At 47.6% G+C, this 20,319-nt stretch overlaps 1 protein-coding gene across 1 annotated transcript in view; it reads right to left on the bottom strand.

The window, feature by feature from the left end:
• LOC144156036 (myosin regulatory light polypeptide 9-like) overlaps positions 1-10,188 on the bottom strand; it is a 32,731-nt gene extending 22,543 nt beyond the window's left edge. The window contains exon 1 of the mRNA XM_077687807.1: positions 10,054-10,188. Within this exon, the coding sequence (XP_077543933.1) occupies positions 10,054-10,056 (3 nt within the window). The 5' untranslated portion in view covers positions 10,057-10,188. The remainder of the gene's footprint in view (positions 1-10,053) is intronic.
• Positions 10,189-20,319: the final 10,131 nt, after the last annotated feature.

Here is a 20,319-nt window from a genome sequence, read left to right as displayed (position 1 = left end):
CCTCACAAATGTACGAAAAGAAAGCCCGTTCTAAAAAAATAAGGTTTTTCACTATGGTTGACACCCCCGCTACAGTATTCCTCCGTACCATGCCCTGGCCAACGTGCGACTTGGACCGTAGCCCACTTCTCTCAGGTCCTGGTCCTGTCCGCCACCAAAAGTTCCTGCTGGGTACGCTGCTAGCTTGTGGCGCGCCCTGCTGCGTTTTCACTTGGACCCCGCTGCACCAGTCGTTCGTGACCGGCTTTGCGGCGACGCGCAGGACACTACGCTGGCTACGACTCTTTGCGACCACAGTGTTGCGTACAGGCCACTGACGCAGTAAACGGCAGCATAATTATCCTTTCCCACTTTCCCCTTCCCTACCAATCCCCCTGCAAACTCTACGATTATCCATAGCAGTGCCCAAGCGCAACAAAATGGAATAAACGTGTATTCAATCAATCAATCGCCCCTATGGAATAGGGCGGCTGCAAAAATGACAATTTTTTGTGTGTTGTACGAACGCGTATAGCTGCCCAGATGGGGTGGTAATTGCTGTAAACAATCAGCGGGAAATGCTACAATAACAGGGGAAGAAGTTATTAGTAGCCTACTGCGCCATGTCAACCCAAATCTGAAGACGACGATGTTCCGAATGCGGCATATCCTGTGTCCCGGGTGTCCGTTCTGTCATGGCAGACCATTAAAACATCGCTTCATTCATCATGGTTCGTAACATGTTTCGGGTAACAAGTTTCATAAAATCACGCGTAAAAAAACGCGTGGCACACGTAAGTGGCCACTCAGTATAGCACGTGAAATGTTATGATGCGGCTCTTCCATTCTTCATTCTTTTCTATGCGAAGTTTGCCTCAGGTTCGTCGAGTTTGTAACACATAAAAATACAACGGTTTGATCGCATTGGATAAATTTGTGTCAGTTCAATATGTTTATCCAATATTATCGAAGACATAAGCAAGAAGGATATGTGTGAGCAGATTTGGAAAATTACGGAGTAAATAAAAATTCTTACGCTCGGTGAGCTGTTCTAGGTGATTTTTTATCCGCCATTCGTTAGAAGCCCACAGTGAGTCAGCGATTCTGTTCGATCAGGATATAATTAGGTACATTTTTTGTTGGTGGCGCGCACTATACGCAACAATTAAACGCAAACTAATTGCTGTGCAGTTCGAAAAACAAGTGTTTCTCTTGTTCATCATTTAATATTGTTCCCCTTCAATAATTGCGATGTTAAAGGCTAAACGCTATGGCCAGAAGAGCTATGTGCGCCTTTTACTCGTGCAGCAAAGTCACAACAGTCGTGTATGAAGACCTGTGGCTTTGCCAGGTAGCATTTCATTTGACTTCAATGCCAGGAACGAGAAGGAAAACAAGAACAAATTTACTTGGGGAGGGGGGGGGGGGCGTTTAAGTGTACGTGCTTCGAATTCAGAAGAATTATAGATTGGTGAATCGGGGAATTCGGGGAATCGGTCGTGAGCCTCTGACGTTATATGTCACCTGCACTGGCCAATCCCCTTGAGCGTGAATGTGACCACCCTGAAGACCATTCGGAACTTCATACCCAGAAGCTACGAATCTGTTTATGGTGGCTTCAGAGAATGAGCATGGCACATATGCAAAGTAGCGTTAAAGTATTACCACGAAAAGCCGTAGTACTTTCGCTTTGAAAGCACATAAGCATACTTAGTTTACCTCGAAATACCCGCCCCGGTGGCTCAGTGGCTAAGGCGTTGTGCTGCTGAGCCCAAGGACGCGGGTTCGATTCCCGGCCACGGCGGCCGCTTTCCTGATGGAGGCGAAAAGCGAAAACGCCCGTGTGTTCGAGATTTCGGTGCACGTTAAACATCCCCAGGTGGTCAAAATTAATCCGGAGCCCTCCACTACGGCGCGCCTCATCCCCTGCGTTGCGTCTGTGCGTTCACCCTCATAATCAATCAATCAATCAATAAGTTTACCTCGAGAGCCCCGTTGCGTGTAGAGTAGTGGTTGAAACATTTGGCTACTATCACGACTTTTCGGGTATGATTTCCGTTCATGTTAAGATTTTTTGACGAAGGTGTGTGGAATGTTGTTGCCATTCGCTGCTCACGGCATCGGGTTTTGGGCTTCTTGGGACACACAATGTTTTCACGTTAAATGAATTTAAAGTGGAGCGTCTACATGCCGAAGCTACTCACTTGTGCAAAGCCTTGGGTATCGAGACAGAATAGTATAAACTTTCACAGCAAAGCTGAGAGTTGTATCATTCTGTACTTTACCATGGTCTAACACTCGCACTGGTAAAGACACTGTCAGCACAGACGGAATCCATGATAAAATATTAAATCAGCTTCGGAGATAAAAACAGTCGCCGCTTTCAAGCCAACATTTTCCGCACTCCCACTGCGGCCATGTCCTCCACAAAAGTGTTTTAGCTGCAGCGTCTTAACTTTCAAAAGAACAGAATTCTTTAAAACTATTCATTAGTTTTTTTGTTTTTTTTTTTTTTCATACATCTTGCAATAACGGCTACGGCCTTCCATATTTTTTGTGTCCATGGGAGTGGAAACGGGGTGTCAAGCTCTTCCTCAGATTTTGAATTAAAGTGCACCAGGGAAGGTCTTTCCATTTCGCAAGAGCGAATGCACTTGAGTACACAACAACACGCGAAGCTTCCCAACACGTCTCGATTTCGAGGCAAAAAGTAAACAAAAACTGCCACCAGAGCGAAGTGACAAATACCAAAAAAAGTATTTAAAAATACGCAAGGAGGCTGTCTGTGGGCTACTTCCCCAACTTTCATGGAAACGGATCCGCTAAGAACTGTCTATTTCCCGCGGTTCCGCCACTCACGCCGCGCCGTTGCTAAGTGGAAACATGCGCTTCTGAGTCCGAGAGCACTGGGAGCCGGCGTGAGAAATATCAGAGGGTGAGGGCTGCGCAGCTGCGTGCTTTATTTCGGCCGACAAGGAGCGTCCTTCGCCCGGAGACCGACTGTCCGCGCAAGGACGGAGGTGCAAAGTCCGTGCAATCAGCGGCGGGGCCATGAGTCGCGTATGTGTCTCCCTGGGTGTCTCTAGCGGGAGCGTTTTCTATTAAGCGTTCCTACCCACAAGGACTCTCTCCACCACCTTTTTACATATCTTTTGTTTTTCGTACGAAGATAGACGCAAACATTTGAAAAAAAGAAACCTTTATATAGAAAATGGGCGCTCGCCAATGTGCAAATTCATTAGCAAAAGTGGCCCGAAAGTTTCCTGCTTTCACTCAAGCTTGCCTCGGTTTTTATTACGTTATACCCTTATGGGGATCAGAAAAGGCGTCCACTGCTGCAACTGAAAAGAAATCTTCGCATATGCAACCATGACGCAATGCAGAGCAAAATGACGAGCAAAAGCCACACCTAGGCTTGACGCGCGGCAGATGTAGGGCTATATTAATTTAGACGAGCTGGGGATCCTTTCACACTGCATTCACAATGCGTTCACAAAGCATTAGCAATGCGGAATGCATACAAAAATCTGCGGCGAGCAATATTTCAAAACAATGCACGTTGTTGACCAATCTATGCAGCCAACAAAAAAAATTCGGCGAATGATATCAACGTGCAAACAATCTGACTAAAAAATGGTATCTGCGGTGACACTGCGCAACGGCATGCTCTCATTGCGTGATGTCGCAGCGCAGAGCAAAAAAGTTTTGTGTCAAATTGCATGCACGTTGATTTCATCCGCCGAAATTATATTGTTGGATGCATTGATTGGTCAGATGAGTCAATTGTATTGAGGCTGAACCACAGGATTGCTTTAGAGTGCTTTAAGCCTTTTTTTTCGCACTAAAGTTGCGTTAAGTCCGGGCCTGTAGTTTTAAAAAATATGCACTGGGCACTTCAAAATGTTTCTGCGGTTATCAGCTACAATTTAGGAATAAGAGAGTGGGAAATGCATCCTGTATGATCCGTAGACAAAAATTAGGACGAGTTAGGCAAATAAGAAAGACAATTTTTCCCATCTTTGCTTGCTGTGGAGCAAGCAAAAACGCTACCACTGCTGTTTGTTTCTTCGCAGCAGTGAAACGCGGTCGCATTCGAGACGTTCGGACAGACCGCTCAGCTATCCCGCAAGGCAAACGACGAAGACCAGAGCGCCTTTTTAGAACGAAGCCGCACGAAGCCGGGATCAGGGCGGAAAGATTTAGTGCAATTTTCTAAACGAAAATTTCACTAAAATACGAGTGAAAGAGGACTGGTTTTGAATATTGAATGAAATTCAGCCTTTTTTTTATCGCGTGTTAGGGTATTTTTTGGAAACACGTGACGTTATTTACGAGTGTTACTATTGAGTTACAATAAATGTGAACTAAAAAAATTCCAACAAGCATTAGCGTTTTTGTGTTCGCCAGGGCGCGTCCCTTGGCGTGTGGCCTCCTTTCTAAGACGCATGGGCAGTCGGAATGGGTTCGGATATGTTAAATGTGTAGGAAGGTTGGCAAAAACAAAAATTACTGAGTACCGAATACCGAATTCCTGATTAAATATTGAATGATTAACAAGAACTATTTACATATTATTCAAATTCCGACTATTCAGGGATGCCTTCTGGCTGCTCGGCGCCCCTGATCTTCACCCACTGAAAAGCTTCGGGCAAGTGCGCCCCGCAGCGCGCTGTCGACAGCGCGCGGATGGGAAGGAACAGGCGCGATGCGCACAAGCACCGCCCCCTCCACCTTTCAATCCGGAGCTTCCTCAGTGGCGATGGCGATGACGGTTGCACCATTTGTGGAAAGTACCCAGGGGTCGTGGAAGTGCCCTCACGCCTCATCCACTTCTCCCATAGGTCGAGGTCGAGGGGCTAGGTGCCATGTGCAAGCGCGAAACTATGCCGGTTAAATTTTGTGCCAAGTCGTTTTCTTAGTCACACACACCACCGCACACAGTCGCGCACACACATGCAAACAAACCCGTACCTGACATTTTCGGCTAAACTGCGAGGATAAAAGCCAAAGCTTTAAAAAAAAACTTCAGCTTCGTCCTCTAGATAATCCTGAAATCTAACCATATTGTAAAATCTAATCGAATGAAAATCACTTAAATGGTACAACCGCCTCCCAGAGCTTGGTTTTGTGTTCACGCAATGAATTTTTCTGGCTTTATGCCAAACGCGTCGAATTAGGGTAGCTGCTTGTCGATTCTGGGTATGCGACGCTGCGAGCAAACAGCAAGAGTCGCCAAGCACCTATACAAGAAAAAAAGTGCAGAAATTCAGAGAGAAGTGCCTCCTGATGTGTAGGCATTCTTACACCGCTTCTCTTCATTTTGAGTATTTTCCCGTCGAGCAATAATCTACACTTACACTGTTGTAACGATTAAACGTGCTAACTTCACCAATAATGCATATGCAGGGCGTTACATGGTTGGTGATTGGGGAAGTGGAAAAAAGTTGGGTAGACGGAGGAAAACGCTCGTAGGGTCGCTTCTCGCCGATTTTTTGCGAGTGCTGGCTTTTTGAGATTTCTTCACTAGGGGTCCCTCGTGCACGCCTAGATCTCAAGTGCTATCTGTCACGCCCACACTCGACGTCCTTTTTGTGGGTATTACTAGCGCGTGCCGTATGCCCCTCATGTAACAGCGCTTGCTCAGTGTGCAGACTCCGGTGAAACAAAGGACGTCAAATATTGCCCCTAGCCGCAGCCTGCACCTGCACGATTAGCGAGAACCAAGAAAGCCCGCAACATGATCTACTTTTTTTTTCCGATGGAAGACAAAAGAATCCTATCCATACTTCGTGCATTTTTTAATTCAGTGTATTGGAAGCTAAAATAAATGAAACTGATATGTAACGCATCAACATTCCGGGCCGCGCTTGAGTAATAGATGCCAAAATCCCCCCTCCCCACCCCTTCCCACCACCACATTTTGTCAGGGTAGCCAGCGTTTGGTTGCTCAATTTTAGTATTATTTCTTTTAAAAATTAATGTAAACAAGTTCATTGTGCCACATAAAGCAAGAATGCGATTAAGATACATTCGATGAAACAGACGTCGTGGGTTAATGAAACGGCGTTCGATGAAATGTCCGGGAAACCGCGGGAGACACCCCGAACCCGAAAGGTGCTACCGCTGCACGCGTCGGTGTTTGGAAGGAAGCATGCTCTACAGGCTTCACAAAGTAGCACATGCCGTACATGGATGACGCACATTTGTGTAGGGTGCTTTCCTCGCTTATCAGAATCACGGTGCACCAAAACACCATCAACGAAGCTCTGTCATGTATTGATCATTTTATTACCATAGCCTTCATAGGATAGGGGCGGCCGGTTCAGGGGCTCCAACCTTCTATTCAGGGCTTCCGGATTACAGCGTTGAGTCCCAGAAGAGTCCCAGGTAGCCAAAGCCACCCTCCTCGTCTCTTCACCCATAAAAAAATGTCTTATCGAGACTCGTAGCAACTTCTAGCGCTCAACTCTCTAAAACAGCCCTACTCATTGACTCATACGGATTAAGTGAGAGACAGGATAAATTTAGTTAAAGAGCGCATGAATGACGGCGCGTTTTGATCCGCTTTTGTTTATCTAGCACCGCATGCAGCCAGCAAGCAAGAAACCAAGCAAGTTGCACGTACTCGCGATCAGTGCTTGCTTGCCCCTACGACTGCGTCGCCTCGCGCGTTGGTCTATTGAACGGGAGCAAAAGGGAAGCAAAAACAGCCACTGATCGGCTTAATTATAAGTCACATGCCATCGTGGTAGCTTCTACATGGGACATGTGCGTTGTCGGTGCAACTGTGACTATTATGTTTCGAGCAGGAAGCAGGATACCAACGCCACCTCTCGGCCGCTGCAGACAGACCTGCGCTCATGGAGCGAGTGTTCCGTTCAAGGGTATCGTCGTTCGCTATCCCCCTCCTCTGCTTCCGTAGTACCTTCCGTAGTATTTCTGTAGTACCGCGAAAAATATTTTGCTTGCACTCTTCGAAGGCAATTTTTGTAACATGATCAATGTGACTTTATTGTAGCGATGTTCGAAAAAGGGGCGCACTGTGTAATGTTGAACTACGGGATTGCCTTAGAGTGTTTTATTAGTGTCTGCTCGTTTGCTTCCTCAATCATTATGCCCATTAAAAGATCTAGCCCTACATGAGCGCAAAAAAATAACTCGTGTGTATACTCAGCACACGAACAAATGTGGGTAAGCCAATGTAACGCACTCTAAGCAAATCCTGTGGTTCAGCTTCACCACAAAGCACTTAAGGGACCTCATGTTTTTTTTTGTTTTTTTAAACACAGGGTATTCTGTGAACAACAGCGATGTGCATTTTATTTTAGCCAAAAATGTTATACGAGCTGGCACTGCGCAATGAAGAATGCCCCGCTTGCATTGCGTGATGCCACAGCGCAGAATGAACTTTGAGAGAGAGAGAGAGAGAGAGAGAGAGAGAGAGAGAGAGAGAGAGAGAGAGAGAGAGAGAGAGAGAGAGAGAGAGAGAGAGAGAGAGAGAGAGAGAGAGAGAGAGAGAGAGAGAGAGAGAGAGAGAGAGAGAGAGAGAGAGAGAGAGAGAGAATAAGCATCTTTAATTTCGATGGAGGAGTCAAATCGTCATTTGCCTAAATTTCATTGTTGGCTGCATGAAGTGGAAAACAGAGTGCCTTGTGGTGAAGCCAAACCACGGGATCGCGTTAGAGCGCATACACGAAGGCATTCAGGTGCAATGACTCGCGATGTAACTTTATAGTGGTTGCGTCCCGGGAAAGTGCTCATTCACTGTATGATTTTTCTTCGCTCGAAATACCGCATTATTTATTCTATTAAATTTAAAGTGATGCGCAATGGACACCTGCAGAAAAAATCAAGATCCTCAAGGAAGATGTCTTGGTTCAGCTTTTCCACAATGCCCTAGAGTGCCCAATCCATGATGCCAGCCAATCAAATTCGACGAACATCACGCTTGTCCCAACGTAGACAGATTCAGTTCGTATGAGCGACATCGTCAGTCACCTAAATGTCATTGATGGCTGCATGAAGAGGTCACTCTAAACATCCCGGAAAAGCTGAACCACGGGATTGCTTTGAAGCGTGCCACAGGGAAAACGTTGGTTGGTCTGCTTCTACATAATGCACCGCAATAACCAACAGCTGCGTTCAAGAAGGGAGCAGTCTTGACGGATGACACAAGACCCGACATGCGATTTGGTTTAAACATATGGTCGGCGCTGCAGCATCACGCAATGCAAAACGTTGTGCTTGGCCTTGCGTGATGTGACAGCAGAGACCACGTTTTGTGAATTAAATTGGCATCCCACGTCCGTCATTGGCCTGTTTTCCCCTTATGATCGCGATCAATGTAATCCAAGAGCATTGCAATGAAGCAAACAGCTCCCCGCCTCTCTTTTTTTAGGTGGTATTATAAGGCGTGTTCAAATTAGCCTACTAAGCTATAGTATACTCTGAAGGCAATCATTGCGTATTCAGATGTTTTGTGGGGAAGCAAACTGACGGGCGTCCTTAATTAAGAGTATAGGGTTGCGGGAATATTATACACAAAGAAGGACTGAATCGTATCTCTAAGCACAGAGTAATTTAATAACTTTTCATGTTAGCGTCGAGCTGATAACTTGCGATTGCTAATCATTTCGTATGCATTAACTTTTGCAAATATTTTTTTTTCTCATGCACGTTTCATCAAACAATAAAGCTTATGTGCAGAAACGTGCCAGTTTATTTATCTGGTCACGTGATCACGCGAAATGAATCGGTCCTAGTCATGAAATGTCGACAAAGACCTTCGTTGTTCAGTAAGTGCTCTACGCGAGCCGCAAGCGTTCACAATTGTACCATCACGTTACACTTACAAAGGACAACTTCGTACGCTCATCGCCCAACACGAAACCTCCGCCATGCCTTGAACACGTGCACGCGCAAAGCGAACTTTCACCGGTGCGTTCGAGCGATTGATGCCGGTAAGTGAGGAAAGGCTAGCTTGAGGAGATTTAAAAGAGTTAAACAATGCGCTGCCGCTACGGGCTAGCGCCGACTGGAGCTGCCAAATTCAACGCCGGCGACAGACACACTCTCGTGGGGAGACGCGGCGCGCTAATCTTGCAGATCTCAATCATCCGTCACCGCCGTCGACCTGAGCCCGCCTCCATCTGTCCGAGGCTCCTTCGGATGGAAACAGACTGGGACCGAGGCATGTGACGCGCGCGTTGCCGCCCTCAGCATAGCTGCCACGTGCTTCTACGGGCACTTCCGAAGCAACTGTCGAAGCAGCTAGTGCCACCTCCGCCACTACCTTTTTCAGCTCTGTACATTCCGATTGATACTGGCGTTATGACGAACCCGAAGAAGCTAAATATGCCACAAACTGCTTTCGCACTATTGCACTTTTTTTGGTAAGCTTATATTTGTGTTAATAAAGCAGCAAAAAAGAATAAAGGCGTCCCGCAATCCCTTTCTGCGACAGTATATCTAAAAAAAAACTGCCGCTGCTTGTTGGTTGATAAGCGCATTTGACCCGCACCGTGTTAGCGTGCACGAAATCCTCCTGGAAGAATTGCGCACGAACGGTCTAAACAGAAAGAAGAGAGCACTCTCGATGCGCTTTAACGAAAAAGTTCTGTCATCCGCGAGTCTTCTTTTGTTTTGACACTGCCGAGCGGCGCCTAGAAACTTTATGCAACCAAGTTCGTCGACGTTACATGTCAAGATAGCCGCATGCGCCTTGTTGCTTGTCGAACGTTTATGCACACTCGACTGCATCGTCAGTTTTGCTATTTATTTCCCTGATTGCGTTAAAGGAGACGTTCGACAAGCAGTACTTATGATCACGTCAAAGCACCTTACTACAGAGAACAAATAACAGAAAACTGAAATCGTGGGTTACGTTTCCCCCTGTCCTCGAAAAAAGCAGAAGAAAAACTGGGTCAAGCTTAACAGTAACCAAAAGCCTCTTCGCGGCATTTCACAGGATTTGTTGCTGTACATCCAGTGCGGCGACGGTGCCGCTCCTTTGAGCAACCAGCGCCGGGCACACAGAGATCGGCGAAGGAACCCGCGTGGTGGGCACGCACTCACCATGTTGGCGGACGCTGGAGGCTGCTCGGAGAGGCTCGGCTGCTGCGGACGGCTGTGCGAGCAGGACTGTGCGCCGGTTCCCAAGTGCCCCGTCCGCCCACGCCGGCGCGCGCCTTGTAGGGGCAAGCGGTCCGGGCTCCCGGAAGCTCGCCAACTCCACCCACGCGGCTTCCGGCCCGGGAGCTCAAACTCCACCCTCGCGTGGACAAGCCAGCCGGAGCTGTATTGCCGCAAGCACCGCGCGCTATCGGCCCGGGAGCCCTTAAAAAGCACTCGGCGCGGGCCTTGAGTCGCCGGCCGCGAAACTTCACACCGCGCCGTGTCCTGCCAACGGCTGCTCCTCCTGCCGGGTCAAGGGTGAGCTGCGTCCACCGGCGGCCGCTTGCGCCGCGCATCACGACGCTCCACTGTCAGCCTACGGCAACTGGTACGGAATGAAAAAGAGGTTGCGGGGCCATTCTCGGTTGTGTGCCACTCGACGCGCTGACGACAAGACCGTTTGCCGGTCGGAGCTTGTTATACCGTAACTGTTTTTGTGAACCAACTATGTGATCCTCGCGCACATGGATAGATCAGATTGCGTCTACTTTCTTCTTCTGTCGCCGTTCCATAAGCTCCGTTATCGTCACCCCCCGCCGCCCGAGCGAAGGGGCCAGTGAGGCGCGTCAGGCCGGCCACAGCCGCCTCCTTTGTTAGCCCTGATTGATGGGGAGCTCGTGCTGAGTGGAGCTGGCACTTGGCTGCCGCGTGCCTGCCGGCCGCCTGCCAGCGACACATGGAGTGCGCCACTGTGTTCATTTGTCAGCACCCTATCTAGCCGCTTCACTTGTCTTTTACTCCTGCCCTCACAGACGCTTCATTGCCGCGGCTCTCTTTCTGGTCTAACGGCACGGGCCGTTTCAGCGTTGTATAGGAAGGAGTGCGCTCGCGCGTAGGCAAGGGTTGCTGTGTGGACGTATACGTGTATATGCGCGTTTCTAAAACTAATTAATGTGTCGACTACGTCGTGGACGTGTACTTTTTCGAAAGAAACGAGGAGGAGAGTGTGGGACTCGAGCAAGCCTCCGTTGCGCGAAAGCTGGATCAATAATAAAAAAATAACGTATCGCGTGTATTAGGCCCGTTTTAAACAAATGAACCTATATTAAACACTCCACTGGTATTAAAGCCTTAATAAAGCTCTTTGATTATCTCAACCGACATTTCAAAAAGGGGGAGGGGGGAGACAGGGGAGGGGAGACGTTTCACTTTCTTGCAGATGCCCATGAACTACACTCTTAGAAACAACGCGGGTCTGATTCCCCACAACGCAGCTGCATTGACCAATCACTGTGATCAAGAGCGAAAAATACGCCAATAACGAGGCAATCTGACCGGACAAGAGTGGTCTTCGCTGTGACATTACGCTATACCACGGAGCAAGAATTCTTGCTCCGTGCGCTATACAAGCATGCAGTTTTACATTGTGCGATGTCACCGCAGAGATCACGTTTTCGAGTAGAATCGTATGCATACACTCGTCATTCGTCAGATGTGCCCCCGCGGACGTAGCGATTGGGTCAGTCTGGTGTAATGTGGTAAAATTCCTTCTCATGTCAGTCAGCTTCCCCACAACGACACTGAATGATCGATATTTGTTATAAAACAAGCAAAACAGGCCAATCTGAGGCTTACGTCACTTTAGTGAGAGACAAAAAAATTGGAGTTAGCAGTCTGGCACTACAGGAACTGACCTTTTCCATGGGAATGGAATGGAGTACGGAGCATTCCCGTGGGCACGGGTGAGCGGGGCAAACGCCCCGGACTCATCTCCGGCATAGGGGTCCCGCGGTACACCGTCATGTTGGTTGTCCGAAGCCGCTTCGTTCGTTCCTCTTGCGGAGAGTGGGTGGGCAGCGCAGAGCTAACAGTATAGCCTAAAACTTATTTCCTTCACGCAAAGAAAAAGCGCGAGCATCCACAAATCTTGGAGAAATATTTAATGGAGCAGGCAATTCTATTTACTATTCACAGAAGCGACTTTATGGGGATGTTCATCTGCAAAGAAAAAAAACTTGACGGTTGTATTCTAAATTCAGGAAGACGCAAGCAACGCAGTCGCCACGTGCGTATACTTTCCCCGGAGTCAAGAGAAGCGAATGTAGACGAAGCGGTGAAACTTGCTTTATATTAAAACAGACTTTTGTACCGCGTTTCTAAGCACGATATGTTGTTTTGGTTCTGTGTTTTATCTTGTCGTTTTCTGTGTGTAGACTTTTTCGAAGACATCGTGTTACCAAAAAGCGTTAGTGGGCAACACACAATCCAGATAGACCGAAATAAAAAGCGAGAGAATAGGTTTAATGAAGAAGAAGATTTTATTCTGGTCATCGCGCTCAGGTCGCTGCGCCACATGTGCAACTTTGCTACGTGCTACGGAGGACGGGAGACCCAGAGAAAATGCTCAGGCTGCATAAACTGTGTAAAAAAATATGGCGGATATCACCGCGTATGAGTTCACCTTGAGGCTCGTACCTATGAATAGCCCTGGCAGGGAGGCAAGCCGGTCTTTTGTTGCAGAACGCTGTGCCAGTGCCCCAAACCCCGACATTATTCCAAGCATCGCGAATGAGAGCTTTAACCAGTACCTGAAAAACCTGGAAAGCAATGGCTAGTCTAAGCAGCGCAGCTATCTTCCAGTGATATTTCCCCCACTTTTCGCATGGTTCTCAGAGGGGGCAAATGTTGCAAGCAGATTTTCTTCAGAACTCTGTTTTTTAACTAACCAATGAACCAAGTTTTTCAGACAAGGGGCGAAACGTTTGATAGCTTTGATGCATATCTACGGCTCATTCCTAACAAAAAAATAAGCACGCCCTGCTCGGATAAACAAAAAAGCGCGCCTATCTTTCTTTTCCTACTTAAAGCGTACAGCAAACGGCCCCAAAAATAAAGAGAGCCGTGGTTTCAGAAACTTCCCATGTTTTGTCAGCGGGCACTGATGACTTCTCTGAACGTTTTGTTAGTGTGCAGGTGCTGAAAATAAAGAGGACACATGCTGCGTTTCCACTCGGCAAAACAGCGACACAGAAAACGAAAGTCAGCGCGGCGCCGCTTCTGCGAGAGCTCGAGCAGTTTAGTCCGACCGGGCATGCGTGTATACACCTTTGCCTTGCGGAGCAGCACGTATAAGCGAGCGCAGTGGCGCTATCAAAGCAAATGCGGGGAGCCCGATGATCTTCGCACCATTGTTCTGAGGCGCCGCTTGCGGGCACCGAGCCAAGGAAAGCAGTGCAGGCGCCAGCAGCGCGCCCCATCCGGCACAGAAGCGGCTTCGGAGGAGCACACGCGTCCAAATGACATTCGTCGCGCTGCCACGCGATACACGCTCGCGGAGATTGAGCGACTCGACGCAGGCGCCCCCGGGCTCTAGCTTCGCTGGCTGGGATGACTCGGTTCGTTCCATTACGCCCGGATAACACATTGTATAAGTGACGACGAGCAGCTCCTTTGCAGAATGCACGGCGTTCTTCCGACGCTCTCAAGCTGGCAGCGAACGACTACTGTCTGAATATTTCAAATGGGAATTTTCAGTGCCGAAGCAACACGTCGTGGCCTTCGAGGCTCGCCGTAGAGGAGGTACACCATTTATTTTAGACCACTGTGGGGTTCTTCAAAAGGGTCCTGAAACGCGTTTTGAGCGCATTGGGCGTTTTGAGCGCAACTAAATTATGGCAGGCTTAGAAATAGAGCTTCGTTTAGCCACTCTAACTGTGCGGTAAAGGAAAGTTTGACATCCACCTAAATGCAGCCATACAGCTACAAATGAAAGCTATACAGCTTTCTCGGAGACTTCGCAGTTGAAGAAAAATTCGTCCTGGTCCTGGACCAGGACGAATTTTTCTTCTTTCATAGCTTTCATTTCTTCTTTTATAGCTTTCATTTGTAGCTGTATGGCTGCATTTAGGTGGATGTCAAACTTTCCTTTAGAGAAACTTACTCCACCTTGGGGATTTCCCCTAAATCTGGTCGATTAACTGCGCGGGCCCTGGAAGAGAGGGGTAAACAGTACCGGCTGAAAAGGATTACGCTGGGAAAGTAAATTGATATCTTGGCTGTCCAAGAAACTAAAACGGAAAGCGATAACTGCACCGCGAGTACGATAAAACCCTTTCAGAACCTGTTTAGCGCCCGGGTCAGCCACGCTGTTGGCACATCGGCAAGGTGTTGTCTGTTTATTAGGAACAACGTCGGTATCGATATACAAACAATTTTTTTCGTCTGAAACGGCTAGGTTAGTTTTTTGTGATTTTAAATATTGTGGTGACGAATTTAGTGCAATCTGCGTCTGCGCCCCAAATGCTGTGCAACAAAGGGTAGTCTTTTTTGAAACGGTCGCCCAATACTTAAGAACGGATGTAAAAATTACTTTACTGGGGACTTCAATTGCGTTCGTGAGGGAAGGAATAGAAATGGACCACGGCGGGCAGCGGATGAGAGCGCACATATTCTTATCGAATTACTTGAAGAGTGTGAACTAGCTGATGTTGCACACTGCGTTGGAAATGAAAATGCGTTGAGTTTTCCGCATTTTCAGGGAGCGAGCCACGCACGATTAGATAGGGTTTACGTTTCTTGTGATGTAGCTTCCTTATGCCACAAATACTGCGCCAGTGACGTCTCTTTTAGTGACCACGGTTTTGTTTCTTTTACCTTGGGAAAACAGAGAGAAGGGTATGAGAAATTTATTTAAAAGTACTGGAAGTTAAACGTAAAGCTGTTGGAGAACGAGGCTTTCATAGAATCCGTAAAAGGAGCTTTTTCCAAACACACAAGCTCAGAAGGAGTAAATTGGAGGGGAGGGGGGGGGGGGCAAATTGGGACATGTTCAATCAGGACTGTAAGCTTAATGCCATTGAAAGGGGTACTGCCCTCAGAAGGAAATAGAGGGAAGCTGAAAGTAACCTGAAGCGTAGTTTGAGGGAGATCCTCAGACTAGAATGCGGAGCCCCTGGCGCTTTCCCGGGTGACCTACGGACAGTAAAGAACAAGCTAGAAGAACTATAGATAAACAAAAATATCGGGGGGCGACCACGCGACAGAGGGCAGAACACTTTTTGGCAGGTAAAGCGCCCACGAAACGAGCGATAAGTGATGAAGCACGTTACTCCAAAGCCAACACGACAACGAAATCGTGTCGGACGGGCAGCTTACCCGAGATAAAAAAGGTAATAGAAGATGCTTTTGTGCAACACTACACTTCACTCTTTATCCCTGGCTTTTCCAATATCGAAGACTTTAAAAAGGACTTTCTTCAGTTCATGCCCCGTTTAGATGGAAAAGTTCAAAATACACTAGAAGAACCCGTAACGTTAGGCGAAGTAGAGAGAGCCATACGCAGTTTAAAGGGAGGCAAATTATCTGGGCCAAACGGTTTGGGTGCCGCTTTTTACAAGAGGTTTGCGAGCAGCCTAGCTTTTTTTTTCTATAAGGTGTTTTCCCAAGCGCTCGAGGCGCGTTCTGCCGCTTTCTTTTTGCATTTTACTAGCGAAAAAAAAGACGCCGACAAAGAAGAAGTACACAGGACACTCGCTAACGAGTGTCCTGTGTACTTCTTTTTCGTCCGCGTCTTTTTTTTTTTCGCTAGTAAAATGCAGTCAGATAACCAACTAGCCCAACTTTATGCCTTAACGCTTTCTTTTTCGCGAACGCATACGGTTTCAATTCCAAAGTCAGACGACAGGGCGAAACTTCAGTCTGTAACTGGCTATAGGCCAATCCCCTCAGCCAATACAGACTGTAAGGCCCTGATGAAGATTATAACACACAGATTACAGGGAGGGAGAGAGAGAAGCTCTTTATAAAACAAGGAAATGCAGAGAGGTTTGCCAACATGCGTTCGTTGACATGCTACTCTGCAGGAATGGCAATGGGGAAATAATACATGAGTAGTAAAAAGGGGATCAGTAGAGGAAAGGAGAAAAAAAGAGATAGCGTCATATATAGGGACATGGAATGTAGCAAGACTGTCCGCATAAGGGGGCTATAAAGTCCCAGCGACGCCAATATCGTCAAGATAGCCAAATGACGCATCGAGCACTGTCCGCTGAGATGATGGAAGAATGCCATGGTCCAAGTATCAGGCTCAGTACAATTGCTCCAGAGTGAAGACATGTCATCTTCTGCTGTAACCGGCTCCTTGCGTCGGTGTAGGCGTAGCACTCTAGGAGGTCATGCTCGAAGGTTTCAGGGGCGCCACAGTTGTCGCAATATGGGCTTGGACTTTGGCCTATGCGATGTAAGCAGACATTATAGTGACCGCCGCGTTGAGTCGCAGTCTATGAAATAACGTTTCCAGACATCGAGGTAGTCGTTCTGGCAATCTCAGTCTCATCTGTGGGTCAGTTGAGTATAGAAAATCATGATGATGTTCCGGAAGGGACCATAAGCTGTTTCTTTCTGTGGAGCTAGTGCCTTGGTCGTAGTTGAGACATCATTTTTTTGCAAAGAAAATCTTCCCCTTGTTTTTTATTTCCAGGCCCGTGCGTGCAGCCTCATCTGCTCTCTGATTACCTAGTACACCACAGTGTCCAGGGAGCCACTAAACGGTTACGCGATGGCCAGCAGCGTACGCGAGATGGTGAAGGTGTTTTACTTCGCGCTGAATGTGGTCGTGGATGCTGAAGCAGCTAGCACGTCAGAGGCATTGTACGACGGCTTTCGAATCTGTTAAAATGGTCCATTGTTTGGGTGGCTGACGAAGTATGCACCGGGTGGCTTCTTTGATTCCATAAAGCTCGGCTACCGTGGACGAATTCGGTCGCTCAAGCCGGTATGACAGTGATTTGTTAGCTGACGGAATAAAATCTCCCGAAGAACTGCGCTCAGATGTTACCGATCCATCTGTAAAAATAGGGGTCGTTGCTGAGTAAAATTTGTGAATATACGCAAGTGTAACCTAAAGTAGGTCATTTTGGGAAATGCGCTTTTTCGAATCAATTCCAGGTATAGAATGTTTTACGCTAACAGGTGCGAGAGTCCATGGCGGAAAATCCAGTGGCATGGTCTGTGGTGCTTGATTTGGAACGGAAGCATTAATTTCCCTTATTGTTTGTTCTAAGCTGGAAGCGTCTTGATCCGCACTACGAGCCAGGAAATGGGTTGTGGCATGTAACCTGTGCCTCAAATGGTTGCGTAGCGTCTCTTGATTCCGTAACACATCCATGGGCAGGCAGACAGCTTCTGCAAGTGTCGAACCTGCAGGAAGGCCAATTGGCAGTTCCTCGGACTGTTGTTTCTTGCCGCTTCCAGCTGTTTCCTGCTAGTCGGGGATAGTTGCTGCAAAAAGGGAAGGCTGTGGCGCAAGATACCATCAACATATGCCTTAAAGAGCAGCACCGCAGAGTGACAATCACTGCCCCAGGAGTGCCACAAAGTTATCCAATAATTTGGGACACTGCTGAAATTCGCGTACGTAATCTTTTTTTTTACTTCTGGGGACCAGGAAAGGTTTCTGTCTATTACAATGTCCAGGTATCTTTGGGTTCGTACCTAATGCAGAGGCCGGCCACTGAGGATTAGAGGGTATCGGTCCATGCTCTTGTGGGTGAACGCCATTGCGACCTTTTTTTCGGAGGAAAGATTGAGTCCTCTCGGCGATAGGTATGCCGCTATTCTTGCAACAGCCTTCTGCAGCTTCTGCTGTGTCATCCGACGAGATCTCGATTCACTCCAAACACAGATATCATCCGCGTAGTGTGCGACTTTGACGCCCCGGGGGAGAACGCGTTTTAGGTGAATAAGCGTAAGATTAATTAGCAACAAGCTTAAGACTGCCCCTTGAGGGACTCCTCTATTTACAACGTAGCATGGTGTTGGGCTTTCTGCTGTACACAAGAAAAGTTTCCGTCCTTCAATACAGTTCGAAATCCATGCGTATAAGTTAACCTCCCTCCTAAGCCGAGTGCAATAAGAGATGCTTAAATCGCATCGTGGTAAACAGAGTCAAATGCTGACTTGATGTCTAAAAACACTGCGTTGGGAATTGGGAAGTGGCCGGAATTTAATTTTTCTAAAGAGTGCAATTCCATTGTCAATGGCCTGACCGATTCTGCCGAAAACCGTTCATTTCAGGTGGGCAAAGTTTTTTGGTTTCGACATATAAATTCATCCTTTTGAAGATCATTTTTTCAATTAATTTTTCTATAAAACTGAGTAAGGCGATCGGTCGAAAAGAGTCATAGCGTGTCGGTGGCTTTCCAGGATTCAGAACGGAAGTAATCTTCGCTGGCTTCCATTCAGGAGGAATGGTTCCATGCAGTCACGTAGTGTTATAATATTCCAAGAGACGCAAGCGAGAGGATGGAATAAATGCGAAATAGCCTCGTAAGTAATTTCATCGTAACCAGACAAAGAGCGGTTCTTGACATCTGAAATGGCCACATTAAGTTCTTGTATCGAGAACGGGTGGCCTGACACAGGTACAGCAGCTGTACGTGGAATGAACTTATTTAAGTGTGGGCGCGTCCTTGCGGATGTGGTGGCGGACAGCAGCTTGCTTGCAATATTCTTTAGCGGCTTCTCTCTGAGAAATATTCTCATGCAACAAAAGCGCGCTGAATGGGTGTAGTTGCGAGATGTTGTTACGCATGCCCTTTACTACACGCCAGATGTGCGACAAAGGCTTGCGAACATCCAATTTCGCGCAAAACTCTTGCCATCGCTGCCTGCTTAACTTCTCTGAATGACGCATCACATGTCTTTGCGCCGTACGTGCTTGTTGCATGTCTTCTGAAGTTTTGGTACGCCGAAGCTTGCGCTCTGCGCACCTGCTAATGGCTCGTAGCCTCTTACACTCCTCATCACTTTTGGTGTTTGGGAACCTTTTCATCAGACGCGATGATTCCCGGAGGCAGTGAGCCATGATAGAAATTAGGTCGTCATCGCTAGTTGATGCTGTAATCCTATGACCCACGCTCTCTTCATAGGCCTCCCAGTTAGTGCACTTGACGTTCGCTCCTTCCCGGAGCGCATCTTTCTCAAGGTAAGAAAGCAAAACTGGGTAGTGGTCACTTTCTCTTGTTTCCAGGTCTGTGCACCAGTAAAATTTTGCAGCCCAGTGGCTTGAGGTACTTGATCAGAGTACTTGATGAGAGTACTTGATCAGCAGCTCGGCTAGCTGCGTTCTTCGTGAATTAGTATGTGCGCTGACCCAGATCTCATGGTGCGCATTAAAGTCGCCGCAAATTAGGTTAGGCGGGGACGGGCCGGTAATGATATTTTCTAGCCGTGAGGCGTCAAAGGGGTTGCTAGGCTGTATGTAAGCAGCAATAAAAGTGAAGCATTGGGTGCCAACTCTGGTTTTGGCGCAGACGTATTCTTCAGATTCATGAGCAGGCACGGCAATGCTTGCTACTGGCACATCATTGCGGAAAGCAGGGAAAAGCCGACTTCGGCCGTTTAAGCGCTGCGAATAAAGCAAATGATAATTTTAATTTGAAATGCTCTTGAACTCGTGATTCCGAATTGACAATAAACGAAAATCGATATGTCCACACAAGCTGGCGAAAATCGGCTAGTTTCGAGCGTATAGGCCTCGTGCATTCCATTGAAAAAACTAAACAACTCTTGAGGCAGTGGGTCTCCGATGCCATCAACTGTTGTGCTCCGGAACGATGCCGCGAAGCTGATGATGTGGAGGCCCCGAAAGGTTCCAAAGACAAGACTGCTTCTACCTCAGGGATGTGGCCATAGGAGGGTTGGCGCGCAGCACTACCCTGATTGCCACAAAGAGCATGGGGATGAGAATGTCAGTAATGTCAGGCTGGGTGGCCTGAGCTGCCATCTGCCCACGTTCCCTGCGGGTGACGTCGAGTTGAGGGTGAGTCTGCGTTAATAACAACACTATAGGGCCGCATCGGAGATGCGGTATACAAGGTAGAAGCATATTAAACAATGTTCGTGTCGCACGTAGCGTTTTGCACTGTTGTGATGTATTCGGTAGAAGAGTAGCAATGCTGCAGATTGATTATGAGAAGGCGTTTGATAAAGTGTGTCACGAAATCTCTTTCTGCGCTTTGGACTATGTTAATGTTGGTAATGTTGTGAAGGATGGTGTAAGTATGGCGAGTGAATCACTAAACTAATTGTAAACACGAGTGTTTGCGAAGGTATTTCCTTATTATCTCCTTTGAGACAAACGTGCCCTGCCTCTCCCCTGTTGTTTTGCATTGTTTTGGAGCCTTTTTGCTTGCGAATAATGGTGATATTCGCGGCTTTCGTCTTCAC

Source organism: Haemaphysalis longicornis, unplaced genomic scaffold, assembly GCF_048455015.1.
Source record: "Haemaphysalis longicornis isolate Haplotype H1 unplaced genomic scaffold, Haemaphysalis longicornis Haplotype H1 scaffold_1, whole genome shotgun sequence".
NCBI classification, from domain to species: Eukaryota; Metazoa; Arthropoda; class Arachnida; order Ixodida; family Ixodidae; genus Haemaphysalis; species Haemaphysalis longicornis.
Note: the sequence above shows the minus strand (reverse complement) of the source record. Positions and strands in the feature narration are given on the sequence as shown.